Source organism: Sus scrofa, chromosome 1 (assembly GCF_054392235.1).
Source record: "Sus scrofa isolate SSC_HxYL_T2T_F1_AM1 chromosome 1, Sscrofa_HxYL_maternal_Yorkshire_Landrace_v2.0, whole genome shotgun sequence".
NCBI lineage: Eukaryota > Metazoa > Chordata > Mammalia > Artiodactyla > Suidae > Sus > Sus scrofa.
The window spans coordinates 159719245-159737500 of NC_139383.1; the positions used below are offsets into that span (position 1 = coordinate 159719245).

Below are 18256 nucleotides of genomic sequence, written 5' to 3' on the forward strand. Positions count from 1 at the left end.
CCTGGACTCCCACCATTCAGTCCCCGGGTGCACACGAAGGACAACTGTAAACATTTTAAAATAGTGCATGAAGATTCTCCGTGTACAAACCAGCCATCACACAAAGGCTACACTCAGTAATCAGGAAGCACCCGGCAGAGTTAAAAATTTTAATTATCACTTAAAAAACTGCAATACTTATCATCTGAATGAAACATGTCGGCCCACAAATCATGAAATGATGACTCTGAATAGAATTTCTGTTGGTTGATTGCATAAGCAATACCTCTTGCTGCTGAAATAACATCTCAAAGGCAAAATAATGACGACATGACAATCTATGTAAATCAGGAACTGCATGTGGGTTTATTTTACATTTGAGAAAACAGTGGATTTAATTGTGTGAACCAAAATGTACTGTACAATATTAATGATAGAACATCAAAATGTATAATTAATAGTGCATTGCTTGCTTTGTTTTCATTTATTTATTTTTGTCTGATATACATGCATCTGGAAAGATGCAGGTGCCAGTAAAATTTCTCTATTTAAATCAAGCTGCAGGAACTAAATTTTATTCAAAAATTGTGGTTTTACATTATATACACAGAAATTTAATATAAAATGACAATATAAAAAGTTAAAAGAGAAAGCATACAGCCAGAAGATACAAAGAAAGTTGAATAGATTAAAATGGTACGATATGTAACATATAGGAGTTTTTAAGCTGATGCTGGCAATTTACAAGGAAAGGACTCCAACATTTGCCCCATTTTTTTTTTTTTCATTTACCAATGCAGCACGCTTATAGAAAGGTCAGCTTGTACCAAAGCTTACATTTGTAAATAACTATAAACCGCAGTATTTTACAGGAAAAAAGAAATAGCATTTTTACACATTTTTAAATAATAGCTTGCATACTTTTTTTTGCCAAAAGTGGCATTTTTTTTCAGCATCCAGAGGGTTTGGGCATAGTGGCAACTGGGGTGTTTGTTGTTGTTGTTGTTAGTTTTTGTTTTGTTTTGTTTTTTGTTTTAAACGTGTGAAGTTGTGGCTTCCTAACCCCCAAGTCCTAGACAACTTTCTATCTTCCAACAGCTGCATGCATGCTTCCTTCAGAAACCAGTTCTGCATATAAAAGCTTGTTTTTTAATTATTAAATAAGTTTTGTGTCTGACACAGCTTTTGATCTGAATGAAATGCCTTTAAGCCTTTTTTTCCTTTTTTTTTTTTTTTTTGAGTGAAAGGCACAGAAATGCGATTACAGTCCTCAAAGGGTTAAATTTGACACTAGGAGGTTCTATGACCTTTATTGTCATGGCAACTTTGTAATTTTAGGATGTCTTTTATCATTGTTATTTGTGTCTTTCTTTCCTGCTAAATAAATGTCTCTGAGTTGTGTGCCCCACTATTTCCTACAAAAGAGAGCTGAACATCGAGAACAGATGTTGAAAATAAAGGTCAGACTTTGACTCACGGAAAAAGAAAAGGAACATGCACAATCGGACGAAGAGCATATAAATATAACTACAAAATGTGTGTAAGAAAAACCAAGGTCCAGACAGGCAGTCGGCAACAAAGGGCAGGCTGATTTCGGAGGCTCAGGCCGGGCCTAGTGCAGTACGAGGACGTTTAGTGCAATGCGCCAAGGGCCGCACGGCCCTGGGCTACTGTTTCTCCAGCTCTGTCACGTAGATCAGGTGGTCCTCGGGGGACTTGCCGTGTGTCTTGCTAAGGTGCAGTTTGACTGCGTGCTTGCTCGCGAAAGTCCGGTTGCAGAGCTTGCACTGGAATGTGGAGCCCAGATCCTCCTCGGAGGCCCCCACCGGGCCCAGAGCTTTGTTTGCCAGGACCTTGGAAACATTCTGCTGCTCTTGAATCTGGTTCAGGGGCAGCTTGGAGAGATCCTTCAAGCTGAAGCCTAAGTGTGTCTCTAGGTGATTGATGTATGTGGAAGCAGTTCTGAACTGAGAGGCACAATCGTTGCAAAAGAAAACAGGATGCCCTGTGTCTAGGTTCTTCAGGAACTTGGTCCCCCCTGTCCTCCGCAGCTGGTACTTGACGTTGGCCAGCCAGTGGCTGATGGTGGTCATGGACAGCCCGGTGAACTTAGAGATGTGCACCCGTTCCTGCGGGCCCAGGTCTGACATGATGTACTTACCCTCCGGCGTCTCCCGCAGGCTTGAGGCAAACTGGGCCTGCAGGATGAGCAGGTGCTGGGGGTTCCAGTTGGACTGGCGCCCTTTCCTCTTGTGAACGGGCGACAGCTCGTCCAGCGCCTCCTCGAAGCTGCTGCCATCGGCATCTGACTTCTCGGACACGGTGGAGGGCGTGGAGGACTTGGGGGTCAGCCGGCCAGTGAGGTTCTTCACCATGTCCGAGATGTCCATGAGCGCGCTCTCCCGGAGTGGCGAGGCCACACCGTCGGCTGCGCCCGAGACCAGGGGCTTGCTCTTGGACTTGGTCAGGTCGATGGGCTGGTCGCTGTTCTCGTAGTAGTAGCGGTCTAGGGCGCCGGGAGGCTTGGCGGGCATGGCAGGGTAGGCCGGCTTGTCCAGCATGCTGGTGCTGATCTTGTACAGCATGGCCAGCGGGTCCAGTGAGGGGCTCACGGGCCTGGACACTTTGCCCAGGTGGGTGTTCATGATGGACTGCAGGGCGCTCAGGGGGTTGATGAAGGAGGGTTCGGGTGAGTGGTCCGTGATGATTCCCAGGTTGTTGCAGCCATTTGTAACTTTGGCCTTGAGAGGCTCCGTGCCGTTTGGGGTGTGAGCATCCCCTGCGCCCTCCTTTTTGGCCTTCCCCGCGTCAGCTTCGGGGCCCTTCTTTGGCTGGGGCTTGCCATTGCTGGGCTCCTCCGTTCTGGGGAAGTCTTTATTTTCCTTGGCCACAGGGGACACGGCCTTGGCCGGTGAGCCCTTCTCCTTCTCCACCGGTCTCTCCTCCTTCTTCACACTGACCTTGCCCGTGACCTTCTCCACCAGCTCCTCCATGGCCGACACATTGCTCTTGTGGGGCGGCGGCGTGAGGCTCCCCGGGGAGTGCAGAAGAGCACTGTGCTCCGAGGACAGGGATTTCACACTGCTGGCATAGGACGGCTGCATCTGCACACTCTGCACGGCTGGCAGCGGCTTCACGGTGCCAGGCAGCTGGTAGGCCGCGTGGATGCTGGGGTAGCCGCCCCACGAGGGCGCACCATTCTGGGCTTTGCTGATGGCCGTGGAGACTGTGTTCTCCAGGGACTTGAGGATGTCCACTCCACCCCTGGGGCTGTCATCCAGGTCCTCCTCACGGAGGTACTGGTAGAGGGCAGTGGGCTCGAACTTCTCAGAAGAATCCTCGCCCTCTTCCTTGATCTTCTTGTCCACCTCCCCAGCCGGCGCCACCACTGGTGCCTTCTCCTTCTCGGGCTCCTTCTTCTCTTCTGAGGTCGTGGACCCCGCAGGAGAGTCAGGCTGCTTTTTGATGTGGGCGGCAGGGAGCCGGGTGTGCGTGGTGGGGGGCAGAGGTATGGACTGGATCTTCTCTTCCACCACGGGGTCCAGCACCAGCTGCTTCCCTTTTTTGGAGGCAGAGGTGGTCACTTTTAAGAAGTGGCCAGTGACCATCATGTGGGCGGTGAGCTGCTGCAGGGTGTCGTGGGAGCTGCCACACTCCATGCACTTGAGGATCTGCGCTTTGCGGGCCTCGAACTGCCAGGTGTAGCTGGCCCCATTCTGGTAGCCGTAGCGGTTGTTGGGCGTCACGTATGGGTTGGCCGCCTTCTGGTCTTTGGCCGACTCACTCAGCGAAGCTTCCACCGCGATCCCCGCCGGCTCAGGGGAGCAGGGGGCCGCCAGGTCCTGCAGGGCACGCTTCTTGGTGGAAGGGACCAGCTTGGTGATGGCCGGCACCGGCTCCTTGAGAGGCACTTTCTGGTAATGCTTTGTCTTGATCATGTGGACACTCAGGTCCTGCAGGGACTCAAAGGAGTGGCCGCAGTACATGCACTTAAGCACTTTCTGGGCATCCTCCTTCCCCTCCATCTCCATCAGCGAGCGCTTCCTAGGCTTGGACCACCGCTTGGTCTTCTCGGAGTCCTTGTCCCTGTTGTCATCGCGGTAGTGGCCCGTCTCATTCATGTGCACCGTCAGCTCCACCAGTGTGTCATACGCAGCGCTGCAGTCTTTGCAGCGGAACTTGCTGGCGCCAGTGAAGACAGAGCCGTACAGCTTGTTGTTCTGCCGGTAGAGCTGCACGGTGCTGAAGAGGCTGGGCTCGGGTAGCAGCCCGTAGGAGGACGTCTGCTGCAGCGTCTTGGCCAGGGCGGCCTGATGCCAGTCATACCCCGAGCCGCCACCTCCGCCACTGCTGCTGGTGCTGGTGCCGGAGCCAGAGGCGGCGCCAGAGCTTGGGGTGCTGGCGGTGGTCCCAGTGGCCCCCGAGGTACTGGTAGGGGGTGTGGGAGCGGGGGTGGAGCCCTCCTTCTGGCCCACATCGCTGTTGCTGGTGGTCGAACTGGACTTCTTCAAGTCCAGAGCCAAGCTGGACCAGCAGGACTCGGAGAACAGGTTTGCATACACGGCCTTGATTTGTGCCAAGCTGTCCTGGGGGTAGGACACGCTCTCGGGACCTGGAGGCTCCTCCTTCTCTTCTCTGGAGGAGGAGCTCTTGAGATGGGCCAGCTGGTCACTGTTCTCGCTGAAGGGCGACCCGTAGCCAGCGTCCTGATTAGTGGCGGTGCTGACGGGCGAGTTCTGGTAGCTCTGGGCCTCCTTGATCTCCGTCTCCTCATTGCATGCGTAGTCGCCTTCCTGAAGGTCCAGAGGCAGCCCATCCTCCTCCCCGTTTTCTTCATCTATTTCTGCCGCCTTCAATTCCTCCTCAGGAACATAAGCTAGGAGAGAAAAATGAAACGCGGTGAGAAGTAAATCATCTCCAAGGACGCAGCCTCCCCAGCAGTTAGATGATCTTTAAAAAGATGTTTCTTAGCCGCGCTCCCAGGCTACAAGGCTACCCCCACTTTTTGTATCTCCCCAAGCTGCTGCTCCATGGCAGGGATTAGGCGTCAATCAAAACAATCTCTCCCTCCAAACTGAGTATGCTTCAAGGGAAGGGCAGTACCTGCCCTTCTTAAAGATGTGGCTTTAGCATCTCAGCTGAGTGGGAAGAGAGGGGACCTTGGCCCCTCCTCCTGCAGGCTTGTAAGCAAGAGTCCCGAGCCTCCCCATCAGGGGGGATCTGGGCTGTCAGTATTCAGGGCAAGAACTCCACAGACGGTATTATATAAAAATGTACTTCAATGGCAAGTGATAAAAATACTCTGGTCTCCACTATAAAGAAGAAAGTAACATATAGCACCATCAGCCCCCTCCTGGGACAGAAGTCACCCACAGGGGACACAGGACAGGTATCAAAGAGCATGGCTGTACAAAGCAGCGTTATTCACAAGAGCCAAAGGTGGAAACAGCCCAAATGTCCATGGATGGATAAATGGATGAACAAAATGTGGTTTATACACACAATGGAATATTATTCAGCCTTTAAAAGGAAGACAATTCTGACACCCACTTCAACATGGCCAAACTTGAGGGTATTATGCTCAGTGAGGTAAGCCAGGCACAAAAGGACAAATACTATAGGAGTCCCCTTGTATGAGATACCCAGAGCAGGAGTTCCCATTGCGGCGCAGTGGAGGCAAATCCGACTAGGAACCATGAGGTTGCAATTTCGATCCCTGCGTTAAGGATCCGGTGTTGCCATGAGCTGTGGTGTGGGTCGCAGATGCAGCTCAGATCCAGCATTGCTGTGGCTGTGGTGTAGGCTGGCGGCTACAGCTCTGATTCAACCCCTAGCCTGGGAACTTCCGTATGCCACAGGTGCACCCCTAAAAAGGCAAAAAGACCAAAAAAAAAAAAAAAAAAAAGAGAGAGAGAGACCTAGAGCAGTCAGACTCATAGAGACAGAAAGTGGAACCCTGGTCCAGTGAATGGGAGTGTGGAATGGACGGTTGGTGTTTAATGGTTTCAGAGTCTCAATCTGGGAAGATGAAAAGCTCTGGAGAGGATGGCGGAGATGGCTGCATCACAGTGTGAAGGTACTTGGTACCAGTGAACCACTTAAAAACGGTTAAAATAGTAACTTTTATGTTGTGAATATTTTAGCACAATTTAAACAAGGCCTAGAGTATATGCTCCAATGGCCGGTTACAGGCCCCAGCCACACAGAGGCTGACTTCTCTGCGAAGCAGCATCTCCCAGAAGAAACACAGGATACTGATGACTATCCCATGAATGGAAGGGATGGAGGGCACAGAAATCACAAGATTAAAATCTGACTTTTTACGACAGGACATTTTAGAACCTTTAACACGTGACAGATCTTGTCAGTTCCCAAGGGGACACAATCACCTGCGCCTCTTAACTCACTTGATCAACGTACTTCCCTTCTTTCCCTCCCTTCTTCCTTCCCTTCCTTCCCCTCTTTCTTTTTTTGGAACAAGTAATGCTCCATCGACTACCTGGGACATTTGGGGTTAAGATATTTCCAGAAAGGCCCTATTAAAATGCACTGATATGACCTGAGAGGGTGTCTCATTAAGTAGAATCACTCATTATCACATTATCAGAGCCAGACCCTGAGGGAACGTGGCAGAGAGCACTGCGCTTTCAGGGACGGTGACGGAGAGACAGGAAAGGAGGTGGCCGCCGCCCGGAGGTCGAATGCCAGGCAGGAGGCGCCACATGAGCATCCACACCCGCACATGGAGGGCTCCCAGCAGTGCCGGGCACGGCAGGATCACCCTGAGCTTGAGTGCGCACACAGCGTGGTCCCTCAGCACCCACGCCTTCCCCTGCTGCCTTACATGCCGTCCCCACCCTGGGTAGTGGCATCTGGTATCACGGGAACACGTGCCCAGGTCTGTTTCCCAGCTGAAGGCAGCACCGCAGGCCGCTGGAGCATCAGGGATCAGAGTCCACAGGTCCTGTGCTTCAAGCATGAAAAATAATCTACACTTCAGACCGCAGGTTAGCCACAGGCGGGGCACCTGAATGGCACTTTAGGTGAGGCTGTGACTCACAAAAACTGACTGCTAGGCTCAGTGAGATCCTCATTTCTCTGAAACCACTATAGGTTTAGGATGACCCAGGGTTCTGAGGCCTCACAACCCAGATCCTCAGTCCGAGGGTCTGGTGTGGCTGGCACTGGCTCAGGCTACAGTGTCTACCTTTGTGGATTCTGATGGTAATGCATGAGCCAATGGGCATCCTGGGCAGAGCCTGGGGTGGTGGCCTGACTCGGAGCTGTCCCAAGGCTCCAGCAGCAGCCCTCAGGTGGTGCCACATCCAGGGATCACCGAGAGGAAGCCTCCCAGCAGACCTAGTGGATCCACTTTTATGAAAAGCAGATCTATGTTATCTGGACCAGTATGGCTCAGCTGGGGAGCCCAGCACCGCCTGCTGCTGCGGCTGCCTGTCGGCTGGTCTGTCCCCTCAGTGGACTGAGCCCAGGCTCACAGCGTCCACCCACAGCAGGCAGCCGTCAGTGTGTGCTGAACAAATAGACCGATTTCACCTCACCATGGAAACGCAAAAAGGGGGACTTGCTGCCATTCCTCTAGGGTATGTTTGGCCCCTTGTCCTCCCCCTCCATGTGGCATCTCAGGGCCTGAAGTGGCACAGATGCGACTTGCCTGCCCGAGTGCACGTATCTGTCCCAGGAGAGCAGGGTGTCATCAGACCCTGCTGCTTCCCAGACCTTCCTCCTCCGGCACAGGCCAGTCTGCACCCTGGATCCTCCAGGTTGAGCTGAAGCCCCTCTTGGAGACAACCCTACAGCCCCAGGGCCTCAGCAGAGCCACGCAGAGCAGACCCCGGCCTCCTAAGCAGGCACTGGTTTCAGCTGTTCCCTCCCTTGGCCTCCTGCGCACTGCTGTCCAGGACCAGGGGAGGTAGAAGGGAGAGACCCTTAACACGCCTGCCGTCCTGAGCTCACACCCCTGTCAGACCCAGAGCTGCAGCCAGGGAAAGGGGACGCATCAGAAAGGAGGGGAGCCCTGGAGCAGACTAAGAAAAAGGCTGAGACCCACCGGCTCCCCCTGCTCCCGGCTCAGCGTGCCCACCTCCTCAATGTCCCCTGAGGAGCCACAGCCCCCTCCCCCAGCTCCCCCCACACACTCCAGGTTGCTGACCCCAGGGATCCTTGGGGTCAGGGCACCAGCTTCCCCTATCCACCTGCCGGTTGACCTGGACCCTTCCTTCTGCAGCCTCCTTCCACCCCATCTTGACTTCTTCCACGACTCCTCTGGGCTCGCTCATAACCACTAAATCCACTACCATGGAATTGGCGTCCACCTGCAAAGCTGCTGGTAGCAGATCCTTGGCCTCGCCCACGTGTCAAGAAAGGGTGGGCTTTGGGACACCTTTCCACTTGGCGTCCGAGCCACCTTGCATCTGGCACAATGGAGTTCCAGCTGCTCTGAAAGAATTTCTCACGACATGAGTGTCCCAGGGGCAGCCAGTCAGTGATGCGCAGACAAGTGACTTCCTCCCACCCCTCCAGGTCCCCTCCCCAAACAGCACGCTTCCTCGGCCTGAGTTAGGAGCCTCCTAACTCTGTTCCCACCCAACCACCCCAAGCAAGCTGTCCACACAGGAAAAACAATGGTTATCCTAAGGGCCTCCAGTTTGGTTCCAGCCCGATACCCAATGTGTCCCCGCCCTAATCCAGACCCTCCACCCCCTCACCAGACGTGGCTCCTCCCCCCCGCTTCTCCACCCTCTTCCTCTGCCCTATCCCGAGGTCCTGCTCAAGGCAACCTCTGAGCAAAAACCATTTCTAAGTCCAAGACAGGCTCGCAAGGTCCCCCTCTCTCTGCTGGGTGTCCAGCCCCGAGGCACCCCGGCCCTGGGCAGCCCCTCCCCCAATTCTCCACCTGGTGAAAGGCACTCATCCTCAAAGGGAAGCTCAGGTGTCATCTTCACCAAGCCTCTTAATCCCCTCTCAGAATTCACCAGTCCCCGCAGAATTAAGAGATGTTTACCTGTCTGTCCTCGTAGTCAAACCATGAATGCTCTCTTTCAACTAAAATTGCTGGTGCCACCTGGGCTGGATATTTTCATTTCCTCACCTCATCTTAATCCTTACAATCCTTCAAGGTGGCACCCCTGAAATGCCCATTTTGAAGGTGGGAAAACTGAGGCTTGGAGCCACTGACCGACTTCCCCAAGGTTACACAGGAAATACACAATGGACTCTGAGTTCAAATCCAAGTCACCTGACTCCCAGCCGCAGGTCTTTCCATTCTGCCAACAAACACTTGGAGTAAAAGCTCGTGAGTGAATAAATGACCCTAAGTAATTTTTTTTTTTTCTTTTTAGGGTCACACTTGTGGCATTTGCAAGTTCCCAGGCTAGGGGGTTGAAGTGAAGCTGCAGAAGCCTATGCCTCAGCCACAGCAACAGTGGATCTGAGCCACACCTGCAATCTACACCACAGCTAAAGGCAACGCTAGATCCTTAACCCACTGATCAAGGCCAGGGATCAAACCTGAATCCTCATGGATACTAGTTAGGTTTGTAACCCACTAAGCCACAGTGGGAACTCCCTGACCCTAAGTAATTCTGCATCAGCATTTAAGACACCTCTTTTTTTTTTAGGGCTGCACCCATGGCATATGGAAGTTCCCAGGCTAGGGGTCTAATCAGAGCTGTAGGTGCCAGCCTATGCCACAGCCACAGCAACACCGGATCCTTAACCCACTGAGGGAGGCCAGGGATTGAACCCGCAACCTCATGGTTCCTATCCGGATTCGTTTCCGCTGGGCCACTACAGGAACTCGTAGGACACCTCTTATGTGCCTGTCATGCTGTTGTAAATGAGAGAATCTCACAAAAAAGAGCAAAAGGAGACAGACATTTTTAAATGTTGATACCCTTTGACCCAATAATTTCACTTTGGGAAGTATAACCTCAGAAGATGTATAAAATACAGGAAAAGCTTCACGCCCAAAGATGTCCTTTACAGTTATTATTCCATATAAAATTTGCCACCATCTAAATCTTCAACAATAATCAGTAGTTAAGTGATTTGTAGTTTGTTCCTATGATGCAATACTATTCAAACATTAAAAACTATATTTCAATGACAAGGGGAAAGACGTGAAATGGAAAAAAGCAGAAGACAAACCTATTCATGGTACAATGGAAAAACCCTTTTAAAAGTGTTAATAGTTTTTTTTTTCCTAGATCATGAATATATGGTTTTGTTGACTGAAGTGCCTCTTGACAAATATCTCTGTTTTCAAATTTTTCTTCAATGTTTTCAGCTCAACAAACATGGATTAGCCATTTCACATTGTTTCTGGAGTAAAATAGCTGGAAACATCCCCTAGGCAGACCCTGGGAGTTTGGGAGCCTGGGAAGAGTAGGGCCCAGCCTGGGGGTGGGAATGTGGGAAGGGTTTTGTTCATTGTTACTTTTATATGCTTTAATGTTAAAAAGTAAAAGTCAGGGAGAACAATGAAGAGGTGCAGATGGTATTCGGGTTCCTGCAGCAAGGATTTCAGGGGGGCTGAGAGCCTGCCTGCACATCAGCCACCTCCATCTTCCTCCCACCCCTGCTCCTACATTCCTCACCAGCGCCCCCCAGAAAGGTCTCCAAGCAACCTTCCCTGGGGAAGAGGACTGCTGGGTTCCACCCACAGAGAGCAGGGCCCCTCTTGTGACCTTCAAGCCACCAGCTCAATGGTCACTGTGCTCCATCAGGTCAGCCTTCCATTGACATGGTCCATGGCCTGTCCTCGACTTCTAAAACTTCTATTTTATCATCTACTACTCTACTGTATTAATCCTGATATGCTGATATTCTTTGGCTATTTTACTATTCTACCATGTACTTTTAGCTCACTTGTCTATTTTTTTTTTTTTTTTGATGAGTTAACTTTTCTACTCTAATTTACAAGGGGCATGAGGAAACACAGACCTGGGGGCAGCTGGGGGGCCATCTGTCCTAGGGGTTCACCACTAGATGCCCTTTCAACCCCAGAGGAGTTTTCTCACTCCTCCTGGAATAAGCTAGGCCTGGTAAAATCACTTCCACTTCCCTAGGCACCCCACAGCACATCCCTCCCTATTCTGACGCCACCATTTCTGGGGACCCTCAGGCCAAGCATGGTCAGTGTCACCCTACTCTGCAGTGCTCATAGCCATGTGAGGACACAGAGGATGAACCAGCCATAGAGGCAAATGGGTACAATGAATTTCTTTAAAAGAGTGCCCAAGACACCCCCTCCCCAGTCACCCCCAACTGCTCCCATCTTCCAAAAATTTGAGGATTTGTATCCCAGAACTGGACCCCTCAAAAGGATCCAGAGTCTCCCGGGTTTGACTTTAAGAGTTTGGGGCTAGGGCAGGTGAGAAGGCTGGGTCTCGCAGTACAAGGGTTGAGCAGGTGGAAATTCACAGACCAGATCCCACAGTGTCTGGAAACAAGATCAATGGGCTCCTGGCTTTGGTACCAGGTGGCAAGGGAGACCTTTGCTTTTGCCACATTGTTATCAGGGAGGAAAGGGGCCAAAGTGCTTTGCAAACTCACTCCCTGCCCCTGGGCCACATCTGTCCCAAAGATTGAGTGCAGGAGTGACCCCACATGTGCAGGGGGTGAGAAGACATCCAAGCCCCCCCTCCCCATGGGGTCCAGGCTCTTGGGCCATTGTTGTAATGACAGACTCCCATCATTATTAGGACCTGAGGACAAACTTACAGAAGGGACAGGCTGATGGTGGCCCAGTGACCCCCGCACACTCCCTCTGTCCTCAGGGCCTATTTTCCCCAGCAGCAGGGCTGTAGGAAGCGCTGGAAGTTCGTGGCACAAAGCCAGCTCTCTACCTGCCGGCCTCTCCCCCTCATCACTCCTGCAGACAGACCCTCAAGGTGAACGAGAAGATGCCCACAATGGGCAGTCCTCTTGCAGCTGTCAGAGGGCACCCCTGCTCAGCCTCAAGTCTCACAAGCTACTGCTCACATCATGTAAATGGGGACAAGAGAAACAGAAGAATGAGCCCTCGTCCCAGTGAAAGTGGTCCCATCCCTGGCCTCTGTCACTCTGTGGATGTGTCCTTAGCAACCAGAGGTGAGACTTGGATGGATGGATTATTCAGGATGCTAGCTCTTTAACTCCTGCATATCCCCAGCACCTGCCTCTACCTTCCTGCAATTTCCCTGATCATAACCATTGCTGCTGGGCACAGAGGAAGGATGGGGAGGTGGGGACAACACAGAGAAGGTCCTGGTTAAGGCTCTTCCACAGGCTCAAGCTGGGAGGCAGAACAAATAAATGACTAGAATCCATTGGGGAACTTTGCAGACCAAGCTCTCTTTTTCTCATTAGTACGCATAACTAAGAGCTGGCTGTCAATGAGGAAAATGGAAATTCAAAAGTGACAACTAGAAAACCCAGGCCTTTAGTCTCTGCTTGGGTACCAGCTTACAGTAAATACCAAACTTTGCTATTGTATTGCCACCTGGTGAAACTATGCAATCATACCAAATTACATGTTTATCTACATCAAAGTAGGTTCTAGAATGGCAAATGTGATAATCCACGAACAGATGGCCATTACATCAAAATATATTTACTTCAAAGGGCCAATTCACAAAAGGGGTTTACACACACCTAAGTGATAAATGTACAGCTTCGATTCATTGTAAAATCTTGCAAAACAAACTACTTTCTTCCAAATTTATAACTGATCACTGGTAAAGTAACTTCACCTCTGTTATGAAGATAGCAGGTGATTCTGCTGAAAGTTATCTGGAAACAAAAAATGCAGAGAAAGCAGACATAGCTCATTGCTTCCTGCTCTGAAAGGATATTAAAATACAAGTGGGATATATGTTCATTTACAAACCTAAGTTCTGATTTCTTTTGTACGAAGGTTGACATTCTAACAAGCAAATCTGAAAGGCTACTTCTGCTCTGATGCAAAAAGAGCAAAAATTTTTCTATCACTTTGGCAAATTTTAGTTGCCTGGTACCAATCGCTAATGTCAGGTTTGCTAAACAATCTAATTGATAAAGATTATTTCTTTATGTAAAACCCATTTTTTAGAACTGTGGAGTCTATAAATAAAATGGCCTTTGGTTTTTACCCAATTCTAATTTTAATTAGCAAATCCACAGGTAATGTCCTTAAAATAAATATAATGTCTTCCTTTTCTCCCTGCCCCAGGATTGAACCACAAGTTAAGTGAGAAATAAGTAGCCTCATCTTGTTGCCCCCCAACCTACCCCAGTGAGCACATCAGGTATTAATTTTATATCTGGAGTTTGTTGCAGTTTCAACAATGCAATTTAACAAGTGGGGAAGCACAAATTAGAGCTTAAATTTCACTTTTAAAAGACCAAAACCTGACTGTAATTTTCAGCAAAAGAACAGAAAATGTAGATGAGAATCTTGAAAAGTTAAAACAGGAGTCAAGTAAGAGGAAGAGCAAAAACTAGACTCAAGAACCATGGAAAATACATAGTAGCTATTTCACTGCCAACAGACTATGTGTTACTATTCGATGCAAATGTTCTCTTGCCCCACAAATTAAGAAGCCACTCCCAGGATGTGCACGGCCAATGCCAGGCAGGGGAAACCCCTGTTTCCAGGGGCTGCCTTTCCATCTGGGGAGGGATAAATGCCACACACCCCCCGCCGCCATTCTGCTGAGTCTGGGTCTACAGACCTAAGATTAGCAAATTAGGTCCAAAACCAGGTTTTGACCAGATATTATCTACCACCTGAAACAAGCAAAGGCTTTTATCAGTTAGTGTAAGATTCACCCTGATGGGTGACATTTAGAAATCTAGAGAGGAGACTTGGCATGAACTAGCTCTTTAAATGGTGGAAACAAGAAGAAAAAAACATAACTCAGGATAAGCAGCTATTTGTTTGTGGATGACACACCACCCACGGGAGCCACGGCGAGAAACCAAGGACACGTGTCCCCAGACCCAGGTCCACGTACCCCTGTACATGCTGCACCCTACATTTTGACATCCAGTCCTTGCAGAAGAAAGAACTTCGGCAGGCCTTCCACAGGAGCTTAGAGCACAGAAGAGCGACAGACGAGGGCAGAAAAGGGGTTTTATAGTCTCGGAACCCCACTCCGGTCAGACACATATCTCTGACTTCAAATCCAGCAGCTTCTTCTCACAAATGCACAGGACAGAAGAAGAGAGGTGGGAATATCAGGTCTTTGGAGGCTGGGGGTGGGATGCGAACACCTGCAGCGATGGATGGCCTGCCAGCTGTTAACACCAAGTTGGGAGCGTGTTTACCTTGAAATCCACTACGAACAGATGCACATCATGTACCAGTGTGATACATGGAGAGCAGGCAGGGCCCACGCAACTACTGCCGTGCTGGACTGGAAGCTTAACACAGGTCACATGTACCTGACTTTCCTGAAATCCCCTTAACAACAATAATGGCATCTGCATCAGTTACGCCCACATGATCATATCAGAAAATACCATTTTTTTTTTTAGGGCTGCACCTACAACATATGGAAGTTCCCGGGTTAGGGGGCAAATCAGGGTTGCAGCTCCCGGCTTACACCACAGCCACAGCAACACCAGATCCAAGCCATATCTGTGACCTATACCAGCTTGAAGCAACACTGGATCCTTAACCCACTGAGCGAGGTCAGGGATGGAACACGCCTTCTCATGGATACTACTCAGGTTCGTAACCCGCTGAGCCACAATGGGAATTCCAAAAATATCATTTTTTATCATAATAATTGGGTTTATTCTTAATATTATCAGTGAATTCTCATCTTTGCTCTCTGAGATGCTTTTATAAAAATTTTGCCAAGGCAGAGGCAGAGAGAGAGAGACAGAGACAGAGACAGAGAGAGACATAAAAACTTCCAGCTTGGACAGAAGTAATTATTTGTCATGATATTTTGTTTCCATCACAAGCCACAACTTTCTAAAAATTCATACGGGCACAAATGTACCAAAATACATTAAAGTGTGTGTAGAATTTTTTTATTGCTGTGATGAAACTATGAGAACAATACTACATCATGATGTGAGTAAGTATGATTGTTTCACCGAAAAGGTTTATATGAGAGCAGCTACTGAATCACAGAAAACAGAATCAACTCAACATCGTTGAGTTTTCTCTGCTAAACTCTCACCCCCCCAACCCCGAGCCGTCACCTCCCCTCTGCTCTTCCCCACCTCCACCTCACAGAAATCTGATGAATGAGTAAGCCTGGCAAGGGTAACTGCAGTATAAAATTCCCCTTTTACAATTACTTAAAGAAATAAATGACATTCCTCCCCATGAAATAAAACAGAGATTTCAAATCATCATTTCTGCTATTTCTTTTCTTTTGTGTCAAAACAGCTTTGCCATCATGTTTCCCTCCCTCCACCCTCCCGGAGTCGTGCACGTAGCGTGTCCTGCCTTCGGTGGGACAACAGGCAGAGCGGCTGTGGGGCGAGTGTGTGGAACAAGCACATGCCAGGAGAGAAGGGGCCACCAGCCTCCGTGTGCACGGTGGGCATGTGCAGGTGAGAGTGAATAAAAACACAAAACACGTAGACCCCGTCATCTCCAAAATGAGGATATGACAAGCGGTTCTTCACTTTTAGACTTCACTTTTTTAAAAAATTAAACCTTGTTAATATCTTTTGCCATAGCATGTGCTTTCTGGATGCCGGTGTGTCCCCAAAGATGTGCTGTCATCCTGAACCGTGTAAAACCCTGGGCATCCTGACGCAAATGGACAGAAGGCAAAGTGTACAGTCCCTGTTAGAGCTAAATCTGCCACCAGCAACGTGGGTCCGACAGTTTACAGTGGAAATGCATGCATATTGTCTGAAAAAAAAATGCTGATCTCAAATTGTAGTTGCACACACATCTTATCTGCAGAAAATTAGATCAAAATTATATTTCTCAAATAGCAGCCCAACATTTTTAAAAAACTTCTCTGTTTCTTTAAAGAAAACATGATGTGCTCCATTCAATAGTCATTTGAAAAAGGGGGAGAAGGGACAGCTGTATTTATTTTTAATGACTAAATGTAGTAAAGTTCCAAATTCCCCTGAGTCTCGGCAACACTGGCTCTGAGCAATTAGGTCTGTACTTCCCCCCAAACCCGCAGCTTAACCTGCGCCCCAATTATGCACCACATAAGGGTGTTTTCCTCAACGTTCCATAGGAGGTGGACGCTCCAGAACTCTGCCTGCTCCCCATCATTGTTCGTCGGATCAATGAACAAAAGTGTGGGTGCCTCACTGAAAGAGCGGAAGCAACAATAGAAGAAAGGCTTTCCCCTGAACATGATTTGCTTTCTAAAAGTCAGCTTTAAATCTACCCTTCACCAGCTAGCAGATAAGCACGGTTACTCAGAAGACCCACTCACTCAAGGTAACCAGCCCGCCCCCATACCTGTTCCTACTTGATGACAAAACATCCTGATGAAAACTGAGACGTGCTCTCTCAATAAAAGAGACTCAGCTTCTCCATGCCCCCAAATTTAGGTATTTGGAATCCTTCAAATATTGGCATTTAACTTAACAGGCTAGATGACTAATTGTTTCCATTTTTAACTCACTTGGATTTTAAGTAATAGCCGGGGCAGGAGAAAAGTAGTGATACTGGAAAATGCAGCATACGAATATAGCAAGTTAGTGTGAAAATATGTTGAATAACCCACCTCGACATACTAGAATTTACAAGGATGTTATGGGACACTTGGTGTACGGAGTATTCCTCCTGCTAGCAAACCTGATTTTTCTAAAAGCAGGGTGACAGGTAGAGAATACACAGTGAAAAGGAATTGAGTTTCCATTTTTAAAGAAGGTTAAATAGCAATTCAGACAAAATGGCTCTTCTTCGCAGGGACAACGAAGGCGGTGAAATGACTTTTTAGGCAGAGGGAAGGCCGCTGTAAAAGTGGATCATTTCTAATTACAGGAGGATGAAGAAAAGGCAAGGTCTCCCCCCTCCCTCCAAGTTTTCCAGACAGGGTTCTAAGACCACCCCCGGGTTTCACCAGCTGAAGATAACCCTTGCTGGCAGCCCATCAGAGAGGAGAAAAGAGCCCGGCCCCCCTCCCAGTCTCCCGTCGGCCCTCCCTCGGCATGAAAAGAGCGTGTTATTAGCAGAGGTCTGCAGGGGAGGGCACGGCGCCTCGTGCTGGTGGTTCAGCCGCGATTCTAATCGCTGAGATTTACGTGCTCTTCCCCTTCTATCTGATAAACTATACATTCCAGCATTCTCATTAGGGCTCCCATCACCGAAGGGAGTGGAGATGAATCAGTCCGGGCCCCCTCCCCACTCGGCTCTGTCGAGATGATTTCATTGAAATGTTCATTTCCATCCCTGCTGGCAACATTAGAATGGAAGTATTTAACCTGTTTCCATTACTTATACAAATGGCCGTGATGGGGTAGGACAGACGTTAGCCTCCCGCCACATGACTGACTTCCCTCCATTCTTTACAGGAAGCATGAGGAGGAGGTCGCGAGATCACATTATCCAGCCTCAATAATGTTCTCTTACCAGATTCATTAACTTGGCACATCAGCATTTCACGGGCTTTCTTCGTCAAAATTTCCAGGCTAGTTGGGCTCATTTAATGTGGAGGAGGAACCTTTGTCAGCGAGGGTGTTTTGATCAGGTGTGCTGGGGAGGGGGGAGAGGGAGGGGGCGGGGGAGGGGAGAGGGAGGGGCAGGAAACAAGCCGGGGAACAGGAAACAACCTTGTCGAAAATGTTACCTTCCCGACACGAATGATGAGAGAAGAGTCAGTTAACGACGTCGGTGCTCAAAGATGGCTGTCACTTCAGATAGACAGCGGCACAACTCACCTAGACAGGTGACACTTTGGTGCAGCTAAATCCTGCTGCATTATTGAGCAACTGAAGTCGGGGCTCAGGCTGACTGCGGGCCCGGATGCCTGGGGCACCTGGAGAAGTGAATTCATCAGGTGGATGGATTTCACTCCTCATTTGCATCCATAAGTGAGGCTACAAAGATGGAAGAGGGCCTGGAGCCTTCTTCCCATTGTTTTCCACTGGGATCCAAAGCAGGGGCCCGAGTGATGCTCTAGGTTATCCAGAGAGATACGGGCCCTTACGCCAGTCCTTCTTTTCCTTTCTAGAAATCTTAGGTAGAAAAGTCCTGATGAGTCTAAAGACATCTATTTCCTTTTTGGATTTCTTCTGAAAGTCCACACCTGGGCCCCACATCACTCCCCTGACCACACCTCTAGAAGCTCTGGCTGCAGGT

At 49.3% G+C, this 18256-nt stretch overlaps 1 protein-coding gene across 9 annotated transcripts in view; it reads right to left on the reverse strand.

Annotated features, from left to right (window-relative positions):
- Positions 1-322: 322 nt before the first annotated feature.
- The window catches only part of TSHZ1 (teashirt zinc finger homeobox 1), an 80713-nt gene continuing 62779 nt past the window's right edge, over positions 323-18256 (reverse strand). For all 9 annotated transcript variants that reach the window (XM_084976858.1, XM_021099126.2, XM_084976872.1 and 6 more), the window contains one exon: positions 323-4855. In XM_084976858.1, the coding sequence (XP_084832984.1) occupies positions 1647-4100 (2454 nt within the window). In that variant the 5' untranslated portion in view covers positions 4101-4855 and the 3' untranslated portion in view covers positions 323-1646. The remainder of the gene's footprint in view (positions 4856-18256) is intronic.